A 16,167-nucleotide genomic window follows, 5' to 3' on the forward strand; every position below is an offset into this window, starting at 1 on the left:
GAAGCTGTGCTATTCCCAAACTGGGAAACTGGAATCACCTGATTTGAATGTGGGATAACTTCTTTTCGCCAACTCCTATGAGATTTATTCAACTTCCTGGTGATTCTCCACCACTTTATGTATCCAAATCAAGCTTCTCACAAAGTGATTCATCCTGGTTTGATTTGAACGACGATGAAGCTGTGCTATTCCCAAACTGGGAAACTGGAATCACCTGATTTGAAAGTGGGATAACTTCTTCTTGCCAACTCCTATTAGATTTATTCAACTTCCTGGGTATTCTCCACCACTTTATGTATCCAAATCAAGCTTCTCACAAAGTGATTCATCCTGGTTTGAATGGAACGACGAAGAAGCTGTGCTATTCCCAAACTGGGAAACTGGAATCACCTGATTTGAAAGTGGGATAACTTCTTCATCCCAACTCCTATGAGATTTATTCAACTTCCTGGTGATTCTACAGCACTTTATGTATTCAAATCAAGCTTCTCACAAAGTGATTCATCCTGGTTTGATTGGAACGACGAAGAAGCTGTGCTATTCCCAAACTGGGAAACTGGAATCACCTGATTTGAAAGTGGGATAACTTCTTCATCCCAACTCCTAATGATGTGATCATGGACCAGTCAGATAAAGAAGACAATGAGACGATAGATGATCCAGCTGATGAAGATGTCCTAGCTATACCAGAAGGTCCTATCACTCGTTCCAAGAGTAAACAAATCAAGCAAGCCATTGGAGGATTACTCATGATAGCCTGGAAGCAAGAAGAAGGTCTTGAAGGAAGCTGGATCAATCAAGACACACTCACCACTATCCAAGCCATTTCTTTTTCTACATGATCATCAAATGAGCAAGTAGCATATGTGTGCTCTTTTCCTGTCTTTGGTTTTGTCCCACTGGGTTTTCCAAAGATAGGTTTTTAATGAGGCCATATGTTACTTTCACATCTCTCATTTGATGATCCCGGTTTAGCTTATAATGCCTTATAAAACTTATGTCTTTTAAAACCTTATGTCTTTCATTTTTATTTAAACCAAAGGGAGCCTGTTCTCTTTAGGTTTCCGTGAGCTTGTGTGTGTACAAGCCTCACTATATAAACCACATCCGAAAACCCTAGTAGCAATCAAGTTATCTTTTCATCAAAACCTTTTCTTTGTTCTCTCTTCTTCTTGTTATCAAGTCGGCGAGTGATCTTGTTGGTGAGTAGTATCCAACAACCTAAGGATCTCTTCTTCGGTGTGTCATATCCGGATTAGGCATCTAGGAGTATCAAGGAGTCCTTTCACAACTCTTTGTGTCACCATTCATTCCACAAACCTTGAAGAACTTGAGTCTCTGATTCGTTCTTGCAAGGATCTATCCCCAACTATCCAGAGAAGCATCCTAGGAGTGTATTATGTGGTATCAGAGCAACTCTGGCTAGGGAAGTTCTTGTTTACTCAATTTTTCGTGTGGATCTGTTCATCTACTTCATAACTTTTGCTAGATCTGTTTATGTTTGATTCAAATCTGATCGATCGCAGCGTTTTTATAAAGGTTTCTAAAAAGACCATTCATATTCTTGTGGATTACGCTTTCGAGATTTCTAGATCCATAAGTTGTTTGAGTTACTTGAGTCGATCTGATCTTATACTATTGAATCTGTGATTGTTGAAACATAACTTCATCTGTTGAACCGGATCTATCTGTTAAGTGTGGAAAGAGATTGAAATTGAACCTGATCCGTGTTGTTTAAGTTTCCTTTTCGTGTTTGTTTCCTTTTGCGATTCTATTTTAATTTTTCTGTGAACTTCTTACTGGTTGAATCTTTTTGGTTGTCTCAGGTACTATGTCTATTAACGCGGAGGAAGATGAAGGAGTTAGCCTCGAGCATAAAGCTTTGCTTGAAGCTTTGACTCGCCGTATGAGTACGATGATGGAAACAAGATTGGGTACTTTCCGCGAAGAGCTTGATGCGCAATCTTCAGAACCTAGACGTGAACCAAGGCAGAATCGACGCACACAGGCTAGACGTGAGCATGAGGGTTCAGAGGAGACTGATAACTACTATGAAAGAAATCGACACAGCTCAGATTCTAGACACAGCAGCCGTAGTGACCGTAGACACAGACGTGATCACTGGCAACGCAATGAACTCGCGGGAGTAAAGCTGAAAATCCCTCCTTTCCATGGCAAAGCTGATCCAGATGCTTATCTTGAGTGGGAGAAAAAGATTGAGCTGGTTTTTAACTGTCAACACTACACGGAGCTTAAGAAAATTCAAGTGGCTGCTACCGAGTTCTACGATTACGCTTTGAGCTGGTGGGATCAATTGGTTACAAACAAGCGGCGCAATGGAGAGTTTCCTATTGAGACATGGGCAGAGATGAAAGCAGCAATGCGCAGGAGGTTTGTGCCAAGCCATTACCATCGTGATCTTCATCAGAGATTGAGAAGGCTCACACAAGGATCGCGATCTGTAGAAGAGTATTTCCAAGAGATGGAATTGTTAATGTTGAGAGCTTGTATATCAGAGGATAGAGAGCCTACTATGGCACGGTTTCTTGGAGGACTTAACCGTGAGATACAAGACAATGTTGAGTTGGAAGAAATGTTGCATAAAGCAATTCTGGTGGAGCAACAGATTAAGAGGAAGCATCATTCACGTGGAAGCTACGGTACCAGCAAGTATCAGCAAGTTAAAGACGAGAAACCAGCATATCAAAAGGAGAACAAGTCTCAGCAGAAAGAAGAAACAAAGCCAGGCAGCATTTTTGCCAAAGACAAAGACAAAGGGAAAGCTGAAGCTACTTCTTCTCGGACCAGAGATGTTAAGTGTTTCAAATGCCAAGGACGTGGGCATTACGCAAACGAGTGCACCAACAAACGAGTTATGATCCTCTTGGAGAATGGAGAATTTGAATCTGAGGATGAGAAGCTTGAGACTGATCAGGAGCATTCCGAGGAAGAATATGAAGAAGAACCAGTGCGAGGGAGATTGTTGGTTGCAAGGAGAACTCTCAGCTTGCAAAATAAAACCGAGGAGCTTGAGCAGAGAGAAAACTTGTTCTACTCACGCTGCATGGTTCAAGGAAAGATATGCAGTCTGATCATTGATGGTGGAAGCTGTGTTAATGTTGCTAGCGAGACAATGGTGAAGAAGCTTGGTTTGAAAACTCAAAAACACCCTAAACCTTACCGGCTGCAGTGGCTTAACGAAGAAGGTGAGATGAGGGTCTCCACACAAGTCTCTATACCTTTGTCCATTGGGAGATATGAAGATGAGATACTCTGTGATGTGATACCAATGGAAGCAAGTCATATCTTACTTGGAAGGCCGTGGCAGTTTGATAGGAGAGTTACACATGATGGCTTTACTAATAAGCACTCTTTTGAGTTCAATGGCAAGAAGACTATTTTGGTGCCTCTCACTCCTAAGGAAGTGCATCAAGATCAGTTGCAGCTTCAGAAGAAGAAATAAATAGATCTCAAACCCGAGCAACCCAAGCAGCACAACTTCTATGCCAAGATTGGTGACATCAAAAGATCTCTTTACTCTAATCAGCCTATTCTTTTGCTTGTGTTTAAGGAAACTCTCTTGAATCTAACTGATTTTACACCGGAGTATCCGAGTGAGGTGTCAGCTCTTTTACAGGACTTTGAAGATGTGTTTCCTGAAGATAATCCAATCGGTTTGCCTCCTATACGTGGGATTGAGCACCAGATTGATTTTGTGCCAGGATCTACTCTTCCTAACAGGCCAGCATACAGAACTAATCCAGTTGAGACTAAGGAGCTTCAGAGGCAGGTTGAGGAACTGATGGAGAAAGGCCATATCCGTGAGAGCATGAGTCCATGTGTCGTACCAGTGCTCCTTGTGCCCAAGAAAGATGGGAGCTGGCGCATGTGTGTTGATTGTAGAGCAATCAACAACATAACAGTGAAGTATCGCCACCCTATTCCTAGATTAGATGATATGCTTGATGAATTGCATGGCTCTAGCATTTTTTCTAAGATAGATTTGAAGAGTGGGTATCATCAAATTAGAATGAAAGAAGGAGATGAGTGGAAAACAGCTTTTAAAACTAAGCATGGTTTGTATGAGTGGTTAGTGATGCCTTTTGGCTTAACTAATGCTCCTAGTACTTTTATGAGATTGATGAATCATGTGCTTAGATCTTTTATAGGATTGTTTGTGGTAGTTTACTTTGATGATATCCTTGTCTACTCTAAGAGTTTAGAAGAGCATATAAAACATCTTAGAACTGTTCTTGATGTCTTGAGGAAAGAAAAGCTATTTGCTAATCTTAAGAAATGCACTTTCTGTACGGATAACTTGGTCTTTTTAGGCTTTGTTGTGAGTGCAGATGGGGTAAAGGTAGATCAAGAGAAGGTGAAAGCAATACAAGAGTGGCCGATTCCTAAAAACCATCAGTGAAGTGCGAAGCTTCCATGGATTAGCTTATGAGATTAAGAGATCCTTAGAGTAATCAGAATAAAGAGAGTGTTTAGGAAGAGATTAAGAGAAGTTTGTGAAAGATTAGGAGACTAGATAGAGCCGTTTAGTGTCTAAGAGTAAACCATAGTGTCTAAGAGATTAGAGAGACTCAAACTGCTTAATCTTTATTAGGGTTGATGAGTTACAATATATATAGAGTGAGCATACAAGGGTTTTCGAAATCAAGAGAAGACTGAAGCATGTGAGGTCAATCAGGAGAGGATAAGCTCATTTGGACTAGCCAATTAGCTTCTCCACATGCGCGGAGTATCTGGCATCTTGGACCGAGATGCTCTTGCCTTTCCAGCTGTTCCAGCCTGTCAAGGCGCGCTCTACCTTATCCCTAAACGGTCTGATGCCTCAAGGTAAGTTCCTTCCCTTTACCTTAGTTACCGTGTTACTTGGCTGATGCAAGGTAAGTCTTGGTCGATGCTGGATGGTACGGACTGTACGGCTTGTACGGCCTTGTACGGACGTCCGTACCATGCTCTCCCTAAACTCCCTTAAGCTTCCTCATCTCCTTTCCTCTTCAACTCCTTAGCTCTTCATACATATATTCAGCTCAACTCAACACTCCCCCTCAAGCTTAGCTTTGTATAAGTCTAAGCTTGGACAGCCACAAGATCTTCCTCATTAAAAACCTCACCAAAGAAAACCCAATGGGATAAAACTTTGATGAGGGAAAAAGAGTAAAGACCTTGCAGCTAAGGGGATTAGCTCCTTCTCTTCCCAAGATCAATGAGGCCCAACCTGATGTGAATGGACTCCATTGTCTTCTGTCTTGCAGCCTTGGTGAACACATCCGCTAGCTGATCTTCACTCCTTGTGTAACATGGCAAGATCACCCCTAGCACAATCATCTGCCTCACCTTGTGACAATCAACTTCAATGTGCTTGGTCCTCTCATGAAACACCGAGTTGGATGCAATGTGGATGGCAGCTTGATTGTCACAATGCATTGTCATTGGAGTTGCTTGATCAATCTCCAAGTGCTTCAAGATGCCTTTGATCCATACCAACTCGTTGGTGAGCTTCAGCATGGCTCTATACTCGGCTTCTGCACTTGAACATGACACTACCTTCTGCTTCTTGCTCTTCCAAGTCACCAAGTTGCCTCCGATGAATGTGCAATAGCCTGTGGTTGATCTCCTGTCTGCTCTATCACCAGCCCAATCCGCATCACAGTATCCCACCACTTCAGTGCTTCCATTGCAGCCCATCCATACTCCTTGATCAGGTGAGCCGTTGAGATACATCAAGATCCTCTCCACCATGCGCCAATGATGTTCCTTAGGTACTTGCATGTGTTGACTCACCTGATTCACAGCAAAACAAATGTCAGGTCTAGTTATAGTGAGGTAGATCAATTTGCCAACTAGTTTTCTATAGAGTTTAGGATCCTGATAAGGTTTGCTGTCTTCAATCTCCCCCTCTCGTGGGACTTTGTAGCCATCCTCCATAGGCATCCTTGCTGTCTTGCCTCCATAAGCACCTGCACCTTTCAAAAGATCAAGTGTATACTTCCTTTGGGACATGAACAAACCTTCCTTGGATCTACATATCTCAATTCCAAGAAAGTATTTCATTTCTCCCAAGTCTTTAATCTCAAACATGGATTTAAGAAACTCCTTGGTTGCTATGATACCTTCCTTATCACTCCCTGTGATAATGATATCATCAACATACACAAGGAGTGCAATCATACCTGAGGGAGTCGTGAGTGTGAAGAGGGTGTGATCTAGTTCAGACTTCTTGAAGCCTCGGCCATTAAGAGTAGTGCTCAACTTGTTGTACCACGCTCTTGGTGATTGCTTCAGCCCATAGATGGCTTTCTTCAGTCTCAATATTGAGATGAAGACCAAGGAGGCTGAGACAGTAACTTTAGAGTTTTACTGTGGTAACTTTATTTTAACCACAGTAACTACTTGGGGAAGTTATCTGATGGGATGAGAAGGTAACTTAGTGAAGAGAAGAGAGGAAACTCGACCAAAGAGGATAAGTGAGGTTAAGGAAGGATAAGGGATCACTTTGACAGCCTGTGTGATGCTGGAAAGGAGAAGTTACCTTTATACTAGTGCAAGCATGTGAGAAAGCACAGCCAAGTGATTCAAAAGGAGTTCCAGCCTGTCCTTTGACTACACATGCTTAACCATTTCGAATTTCCTTGTTGCTCTCTCTATTAATACTTGTAAACCTCATCAGTTATTAATTAATGGAGTTTTGAGTCTCTCTCTCTTTATTCTCTCACTAGAATCTCTTAATCTCTTTAATCTTTTCATCTGATTATCTCTGATTGGTTGAATCATGCTCTAATACACAAAAGTGTATATGGTATCAGAGCCAGGTTGCTAAAAAGGGGAGAGTGTGATTTCGTTTTTCATAAAATCTGGGTGTTCTTGAGTGTTCTTGAGGGTTCTTGAGTGTTCTTGGTGTTCTTGAGTTCTGGTCTTTATTATCTGAGTGGTGTGAGATATTCTGATGGATTCAAACTATCTCAACATGGAAATGAAGCACAGATCTAGTACAACCATGGAGCTTGAAGAAGAGAGGGATGGCGATTGGTCAAGATGGGCAAAGAGAGCTTTGGAAAGCTGTGGGTTATGGAGTAGTCATGGAAAGGGGAAACCTTTCATGGAAATGGCTACTGAAGAAGGTCAGACAAGAGGTCTGAAGCTGGGAAATGAAGTTGTTCAAGGAGACACTACAAAGAGTGAGATTGAAGCAACTTTAGGCAAGTCCAAGCTTGTGAGAGTCGTTGAGGACAGAGGGGTGATCCGCGGCTTGAGACAAGGAAAGGATGAGTGTTATCAGCTTGTGGGAAGGCTGAGAGAAGTATGGTCGGAGCTAGATGGGGTGAAGACACACACATCAAATCCGAGATGTTGTCAAGAAAGGAGGAAGCAAGATGTGATCTTCAGCTTCCTTATGGAAGAGGTATGTGAGCTTGTTAAATATACTTGTGATGTGTGGGAAATGAACAGGAAGCCAGAAAGATGGAAGGGAGGTACAAGCTGTAAGAGGGGAAGGTTGAGAAAACTTTCTAAGGAGTGGTTAATGAAGAGAAGGGCATGGAGAAAGGATAGCGAGTCTGAGCACTTAAGTGACAGGATGAGTGTAATCTTGAAGAGAATCAAGGATGTACTTCAGCAGATGGTTATAGGAGAGTGTTCATACTCAGCTTACATGGGAGAGACAGTAGGAGACAGTGCGGATATGAGAGGAATGGATACCAAGAGGGCAGATGAGTGTGTGACAAAGAAGGAATGGGATGAGTTGGTTAAGCATGTGTATGCTTTGGCTACGACCCGGAGTCTGGGTGCTCCTGCCAAAGCATCTACATCTAAACCCATCATCATTGACTCTGGAGCAACACACCACATGATCAGTGACAAGAGACTAATCAGTGAGGTTAAAGCAGCAACAGGGAGTGTCATGATAGCCAATGGTACCAGGATCCCAATAGAAGGAGTGGGAAACCTCAAGCTGTTTGAGAAGAACTCCACTGCCTTCTACCTACCTCAGTTTACATCCAATCTAATCTCAGTTAAGAAGGCTACAGTTGATCTGGATTGTCAAGTGGTTTTCAGACCAAATGAAGTTGAGTTCCAGGATTTGAAGACTGGAAGGGTTATTGGCAGAGGAGACAGCAAGCATCAGCTCTATCATCTCCAAACAACTGAGGCGCCTAGTCCTGTGGAGTCTGTGTGTTTAAGCAGCACAACGGATAGGTGTGATAATCTCACATGGCATGCAAGGCTGGGACATCCTCATGCCAAGGCAATTGAACTGATTCTACCAAGTATGGCGTTCAATCACTTGGAGTGTGAAGCTTGTATACTTGGAAAGCACTGTAGGACTGTCTTCCCAACATCAGAAACCAGATATGAGAATTGCTTTGATCTGGTGCATTCAGACGTGTGGACAGCTCCCTGTATGTCTAGAGACAGCCATAAGTACTTTGTGACTTTCATTGATGAGAAGTCCAAGTACACATGGATCACCATGATTCCCTCCAAAGACAGAGTCCTAGAAGCCTTCATGAACTTCCAAGCATATGTTACTAATCAGTACAATGCCACTGTGAGGATTCTGAGGTCTGATAATGGAGGAGAATACACTAGCAATGCTTTCAAGAGTCATCTTGCAAAGCATGGGATTGTGCAACAAACTAGCTGTCCTTACACACCACAACAAAATGGGGTGGCTGAGAGGAAGAACAGACATTTGATGGAGGTTGCGAGATCAATCATGTTCCACATGAATGTCCCTAAGAGGTTTTGGAGTGATGCTGTTCAGACTGCTTGCTATCTCATCAATAGAGTGCCAACCCGTGTCTTGAAGAAACTATCTCCCTTTGAAGTATTGAACAAGGCCAAGCCACACATTGATCATTTGAGAGTCTTTGGGTGCTTATGTTATGTGATGATTCCCGGAGAAAGAAGGTATGAACTTTAGAGAATCTGAGTTTGATATAAGAAAAGAAAGGGATTAGAGAAGTTTAGAGGTGATTTAGAACGAGTTTAGCTAAGAGTTTAGTGTGGAATCATGATTGAGAGTCTTTGAGTCTAAGCGAGTGTTTTTGTGTCAAGAACTGTATTATTATCATTAATGAAGAGATTACAAATATATAGGAGAGGATACAAGGGTTTTCCTTAAAGGTAAAGTAAGCAAAGCATGTGGAGTCAAGGATAAGATAAGCGCCTAATTCAAACTAAGCCAATGGGAGACTCCACATGTGTGGGATGAATGGATAAGGTTGCTTTCCCTTTCCAGCTGCATACAGCCTGTCAAGCCGCGGCCTTATCCTTCCCTCAACGGTCTGATCAAGTGCTGGTAACTCTTCATAGTTACCATCTCCCTTTTCACAAGTAACCATCCTGTATAGTGAAGAGTGTTACCCAAGACTTGTACGGCCACTCCTCATGTACGGAGTGTACGGATTGTACGAACTCAGCCTCCTCAATCCCTTTCTTCCTAATGCTTCACTACTTCATGCCCTTTCCTCCCATTCATTACTCATCACTCCATTTCATGATCTCATCTCAAAATGATCTCATCTCAACACTCCCCCTCAAGCTTAGCTTTGTGAAAGTCTAAGCTTGGATAGCCATGAGATCTTCCTCATTAAAAACCTTACCAAAGAAAACCCATTGGGACAAAACTTTGATAAGGGAAAAAGAGTAAAGACCTCATAGCTAAGGGGCTTAGCTCCTTCTCGTGAGATCAATGAGTCCTAGCCGGCTATGAATGGACTCAATTGTCTTCTGCCTTGCTGCCTTTGTGAACACATCTGCTAGCTGATCTTCACTTCTTGTGTAACATGGTAAGATGACTCCAAGAAGTATCATCTGCCTCACCTTGTGACAATCTACCTCAATGTGCTTGGTTCTCTCATGGAAGACTGAGTTGGTGGCAATGTGTATAGCAGCCTGGTTGTCGCAATGCATTGTCATTGGAGTGGATTGAGTAATCTCCAAGTGCTTCAGTATCCCTTTGATCCACACAAGCTCATTAGTCAACTTCAGCATGGCTCGGTATTCAGCTTCAGCACTTGAGCATGAGACCACCTTCTGCTTCTTACTCTTCCAAGTTACCAAGTTCCCTCCAATGAATGTGCAGTAGCCAGTTGTGGACCTTCTATCTGCTCTATCTCCTGCCCAATCCGCATCACAGTAGCCCACAACTTCAGTACTCCCATTACACCCCATCCACACTCCTTGATCCGCTGAGCCATTGAGATACATCAAGATCCGGTTCACCATTCCCCAATGATGTTCTTTTGGAACTTGCATATGCTGGCTTACCTGGTTCACAGCAAAACAAATATCAGGACGTGTGATGGTTAGGTATATAAGCTTACCCACTAGCTTCCTATAAAGCTTTGCATCCTTGAATGGTGGACTGTCTTCAATCTCCCCCTCACGTGGAACCTTGTATCCATCTTCCAAGGGAGTCTTGGCCGTCTTTCCATCAAGCTTACCTGCATCTTTCAACAGATCAAGTGTATACTTTCTTTGGGATAGAAACAACCCTTCCTTGGATCTACATATCTCAATTCCAAGGAAGTATTTCATCTCTCCCAAGTCTTTAATCTCAAAAACAGATTTAAGAAAGTCTTTGGTAGCTTGTATCTCTTCTTTATCACTACCTGTTATAATGATGTCATCTACATATACAAGTAGAACGACAATACCTGAAGGTGTGTTGAGTGTGAAGAGAGTATGATCAAGCTCTGACTTCCTAAAGCCTCTTCCATTCAGAGTTGTGCTCAACTTGTGGTACCATGCCCTTGGTGATTGTTTCAGACCATAGATAGCTTTCTTTAGTCTGAGAACATTCCCTTTCTTCACCAAGTGCTCTAGACCAGGAGGAGGTAACATATACACTTCATCTTCTAGTTCCCCTTGTAGGAATGCATTCTTCACATCCATTTGCCATAAACCCCACTCAAGGTTTACCGCAAGTGATAGGACAATCCTGATGGTATGTAGTTTAGCAACCGGTGCAAATGTGTCTATATAATCCTCTCCATATGTTTGAGTAAATCCTCTTGCAACCAACCGAGTCTTCTTTCTATCAATCTGTCCATTTGCTAGGTACTTGATTGTAAAGATCCATCTACTCGACACTGCTCTCTTCCCTTTAGGTAACTCACTCTCATACCAAGTGTCATTCTTGATCATTGCATTGGATTCAGCTCCTACTGATTCCCTCCATTCCTTGTCCTTCATGGCTTCCTCATATGACTTCGGAACATGGCTCTCATCTAAGCTTACCATAAAGGCACAATGTTCTTCTGGATAATGAGCAAAGGAACACACAGCTTGAGTGGTGCAGCCTGGGTATGGCTTAAACTCTGGATCACTTGAAGGTGGATGGATAGAGGGCGTTCTAAGAGGCTACTAGCTCTCCTTTGAACTATGAACGTCTCCCTTAGCCTGTGGGTTGGCGCCAAGGATGGTTTGCTACTCAAAGACACAAGATCACCTTGTATTGTCTAAGATGGGATTCACAGGAATTCCTTCCTTTAAGTGAGATCAATGTTCTAGAGCTGAACAGAGAAAGCTAGAGACAAGACAACAACGTTGACTGAATAATTCTTAGACTGAAAGTTGAGAAAACAAAGCTGCAGCCTCCATGTTCTTAAAGTAAAAATCGAAAACCCTAATGCTAAACCAAGGTGGTTTAATTCTAATTCTAATCCTAATTGTCTTTGGTTTAAATTAAATGAAAGCCCAATAACCAAACCCTTACAAAGTAATTAAATTAAACCAACAAGCTGGTTTATCTTGATCTCCTTGCCTTGAACCAAGGCCCACGGTTTTGGCTATCTCCTGGAGCCTCTCCTCTTGTGCTCTCAATCTTGATCTGGTTACTGGTCCACTCCACAAGCTGGCTAGCTCATTTGGTTCTTCTCTGCTCAAGTCTGGTTCTTCTCTTCTCAAGTCTGGCTCTTCTCTGCTCAAGTCTGGCTCTTCTCTTCTCAAGTCTGGCTCTCCCTCATCAGACTCACTCAGCTCTCCAATGTCTCTACTCATGGCTACACCATCCCCTCCTCCTTTAAAAGGATTTGACCTCAAATCCAAATCATCTGCAATAAAAGGATCCAAGTCAGAAACATTGAAAGTAGAACTGATTGTATATTTCCCTTCAAGATCAATCTGGTAGGCATTGTTGTTGATTCTCTTCAGCACTTTGAAAGGTCCATCTTTCCTTGGCAGCAACTTTGATTTCCTCTCAACAGGAAACCTCTCTTTTCTCATGTGAATCCACACAAGATCACCCGGTTCAAGTACTAGCTCCTTGCGCCCCTTGTTCTTCTGTCTCTCATACATCTTGGTCCTCTCCTCAATGTTCTTCCTGACCTGTTCATGCAAAGACAAAACAAACTCGGCCTTTTGCTTGCCATCAAGGTTAGTTTGTTCTTTTAAAGGTAAAGCAAATAAGTCAAGAGGAGACAATGGATTAAAACCATAAACAACTTGAAAAGGAGAAAGTTTAGTAGCTGAATGCACTGCTCTGTTATATGCAAACTCTACATGTGGTAAACAATCCTCCCATGTCCTAATGTTACTCTTAATGATGGCACGCAAAAGAGTAGACAATGTCCTATTGACTGATTCAGTTTGACCATCAGTTTGGGGATGACAAGTAGTTGAAAACAATAGCTTAGTTCCCAACTTTCCCCACAGAGTTTTCCAGAAGTAGCTAAGGAACTTAGTATCTCTATCAGAAACTATAGTCCTAGGCATACCATGCAATCTAACAACTTCTCTAAAGAATAGATCAGCTACCAAAGATGCATCATCAGTTTTATGACAAGGTATGAAGTGAGCCATCTTAGAAAATCTATCAACAACCACAAAGATGCTATCTCTTCCTTTCCTAGTTCTAGGCAATCCTAAGACAAAGTCCATAGAGATATCAATCCATGGTGCAGTAGGAATAGGGAGAGGTGTATACAAACCTGTTGGTTGGACCTTAGACTTGGCTTGCTTGCACACGACACACCTTGAGCACACACGCTCCACTTCTTTCTTCATGCTCGGCCAGTAGAAGTGCTCCTGCAAGGTGGAGAGTGTTTTGGCGACCCCAAAGTGTCCCATCAGCCCTCCTGCGTGAGCTTCCCTAACATACAATTCTCTCAAAGAACCACTAGGAACACACAGGCGGTTATCATAGAAAAGAAATCCTTTTACTTGATAGAATTTTCCACTAGCATGTTTCTCAGATTCTCTAAACACATCTTTAAACTCAGGATCATTAGCATAGCAAGATTTGATATGTTCAAATCCTAAGAGTTTAGTTTCCATTGAAGATAAAAGAGTATACCTTCTGGAGAGTGCATCAGCCACTACATTCTCCTTACCTTTCTTGTAGTGGATGACATAAGGAAAGGTCTCAATGAACTCCACCCACCTGGCGTGTCTCTTGTTCAGCTTCTGTTGCCCTTTGAGATGTTTAAGGGATTCATGATCTGTATGGATCACAAACTCCTTAGGCCACAAGTAATGTTGCCACACTTGTAAAGCTCTCACCAAGGCATACAGCTCCTTGTCATAGGTAGGATAGTTTAAGGTGGCGCCTCCTAGTTTCTCACTGAAATAAGCTATGGGTTTCTTATCCTGCATCAACACAGCTCCAATTCCAATACCAGATGCATCACATTCAATTTCAAAAGTCTTAGAAAAGTCAGGAAGTGCAAGTAAGGGAGCACTTGTTAACTTCTCTTTTAGCATTTGAAATGCCTCTTCTTGTGCTGGTCCCCAAGTGAAACCTACACTCTTCTTGACTACTTCAGTCAGTGGTGCTGCAACTGTACTGAAATCTCTCACAAACCTCCGGTAGAAGCCAGCAAGTCCATGAAAACTTCTGACCTCTCCAATAGATTTAGGAATCGGCCACTCCCTGATAGCTTTCACCTTTTCCTCATCAACCTGTATGCCCTGTGAAGTCACAACAAAACCTAAAAAGACAAGGTTATCTGTGCCAAAAGAGCACTTCTTATAGTTAGCATACAGATTTTCTTTTCTAAGCACATCTAGAACTTGCTTCAAGTGGTTAACATGTTCTTTCATAGTCTTGCTGTAAATCAGGATATCATCGAAGTAAACAACTACAAATCGTCCTATCAAAGCTCTCAAGACGTGATTCATTAATCTCATGAAAGTACTAGGTGCATTAGTAAGCCCAAAAGGCATCACAAGCCATTCATACAATCCTAACTTAGTTTTAAAGGCAGTTTTCCACTCATCTCCTTCTTTCATTCTAATCTGGTGGTAACCACTCTTTAAATCAATTTTAGAGAAGACACATGAACCATGTAGCTCATCTAGCATATCATCTAAGCGAGGAATAGGATGCCTGTACTTAACTGTTATGTTGTTGATGGCTCTGCAGTCCACACACATCCTCCAGCTTCCATCTTTCTTTGGCACCAAAAGGACAGGTACAGCACAAGGACTCATACTCTCCCTGATATGTCCCTTCTCCATTAGCTCATTGACTTGTTTCTGAAGCTCCTTGGTCTCCACAGGGTTGGTCCTGTATGCTGGACGGTTTGGTAAAGTAGCTCCTGGTACAAAGTCAATCTGGTGCTCTATTCCCCTAATAGGCGGCAGACCTATGGGATTGTCCTCTGGGAACACATCTCTATACTCCTGCAAAAGACACTCAATCTCCTCTGGAATCTCAGGAGCAGGGTTAGTAGTAGAGCTCAACAATTCTTTGTAAACTACTAGTATAAAATTTGATTGTTCAATCACAGCAGTTTTGATATCTTTAGCAGTAGCAAAGAGGTTGAGTTTACTTACCTGGCTGGTCTCTTCAAGAAGCAAGGACTTGCTGGCGGCCTTGGACTCTCCTCTCTTCATTTTGAGATGCATCTGATCCTGGTGTACCTCCTGAGGGGTCATTGGCGCCAGGGTAACTTGTTTCTCCTTATGATAAAAGTGTATCTGTTGGTAAAGCCATCATGTACTGATCTCTTATCATACTGCCATGGACGTCCAAGAAGGATGTGGCTAGCTTCCAGGGGTGCTACATCACAAGTGATCTCATCCTGGTACTTTCCCACTGATAGCAATACCTTCACTTGCTTGGTGATCTTTAATCCTCCCTCATCATTGATCCATTGCAACAGATATGGCTTAGGATGCTTGAACACTTGAAGACCCAACTTCTCCACCAACTCAGCACTTGCTACATTAGTACAACTTCCTCCATCAATGATCAAGCTACAAACCTTTTCTTGAATCAAGCATCTGGTGTGAAACAAGTTTTCCCTTTGCTCATCTTCTTTGGTTTTAGGTTGAGCATTGAGAAGTCTCCTGGTGACTAATAGCTCTCCACGGACAGGGTACTCCACGCCTTCCTCATCAGACTCTTGGCCGGCGTCCTCCTCTTCAGATATCACCTCCCCGTCGGCTAAGATAGTCATCACCTTCTTGTTGGTGCACTCATTAGCATAGTGACCAAAGCCATGACACTTGAAACACTTAATGTTCCTGGTCTTAGTAGGTGTGGCTACTCCTTTACCCTTGTCATCTCTCTTGGTCTCCACTGAAGAAGAACCTTCTTTGGACTTATCCCCTGGCTTATCTTCCTTGGAGTAGGCCGGTTTTGAAGCAGGAGTGTATGAAGACCGGGTAGAGCTCTTTCTCTTGTTCTGCTGCTCAATCAAAATAGCCTTATGTAGCAGTTCATCCATGTCCTCATACTCTTGTAGCTCCAACCTATCTTGTATATCTCTGTTAAGACCTCCTTGGAATCTAGCCATAGTAGCTTCTACTTCTTCTTCTAAGTCAGCTTTCAACATGAGTGTTTCCATCTCCTGGTGATAGTCCTCTACACTCTTAGATCCTTGAGAAAGCCTTCTCAACTTCTGGTGTAGATCTCTTCCATAGTGATTAGGAACAAATCTCTTCTTCATCACAGTTTTCATCTCAAACCAGGAAGCTACCTGAGGCTCTCCATTGCGTCTCCTGGTAGTAGCAATCTGATCCCACCAGCTAATAGCATAACCACAGAATTCAGTAGCTGCTAGTCTCACTTTTCTCTCCTCAGTGATGAACTGTTGGCAATTGAAAACCAGTTCAATCTTCTTCTCCCACTCTAAGTAAGCATCAGGATCATTCTTCCCATGGAATGGAGGGATTCTAAGCTTGAGATTGCCTAGGTTATCAGTA

The 16,167-nt window shown here is 42.5% G+C and overlaps 1 protein-coding gene across 1 annotated transcript; it reads left to right on the plus strand.

The window, feature by feature from the left end:
* The first annotated feature begins 617 nt into the window (after positions 1-617).
* Positions 618-4,184, plus strand: LOC117131033. The gene is made up of 4 exons (XM_033283503.1): positions 618-774; positions 1,827-3,424; positions 3,572-3,844; positions 4,170-4,184. The coding sequence occupies exons 1-4, from the start codon at positions 618-620 to the stop codon at positions 4,182-4,184; spliced, it is 2,043 nt and encodes a 680-aa protein (XP_033139394.1).
* Positions 4,185-16,167: the final 11,983 nt, after the last annotated feature.

The sequence above is a fragment of the Brassica rapa genome, unplaced genomic scaffold (genome assembly GCF_000309985.2).
Source record: "Brassica rapa cultivar Chiifu-401-42 unplaced genomic scaffold, CAAS_Brap_v3.01 Scaffold0797, whole genome shotgun sequence".
In the NCBI taxonomy this organism is placed as follows: domain Eukaryota; kingdom Viridiplantae; phylum Streptophyta; class Magnoliopsida; order Brassicales; family Brassicaceae; genus Brassica; species Brassica rapa.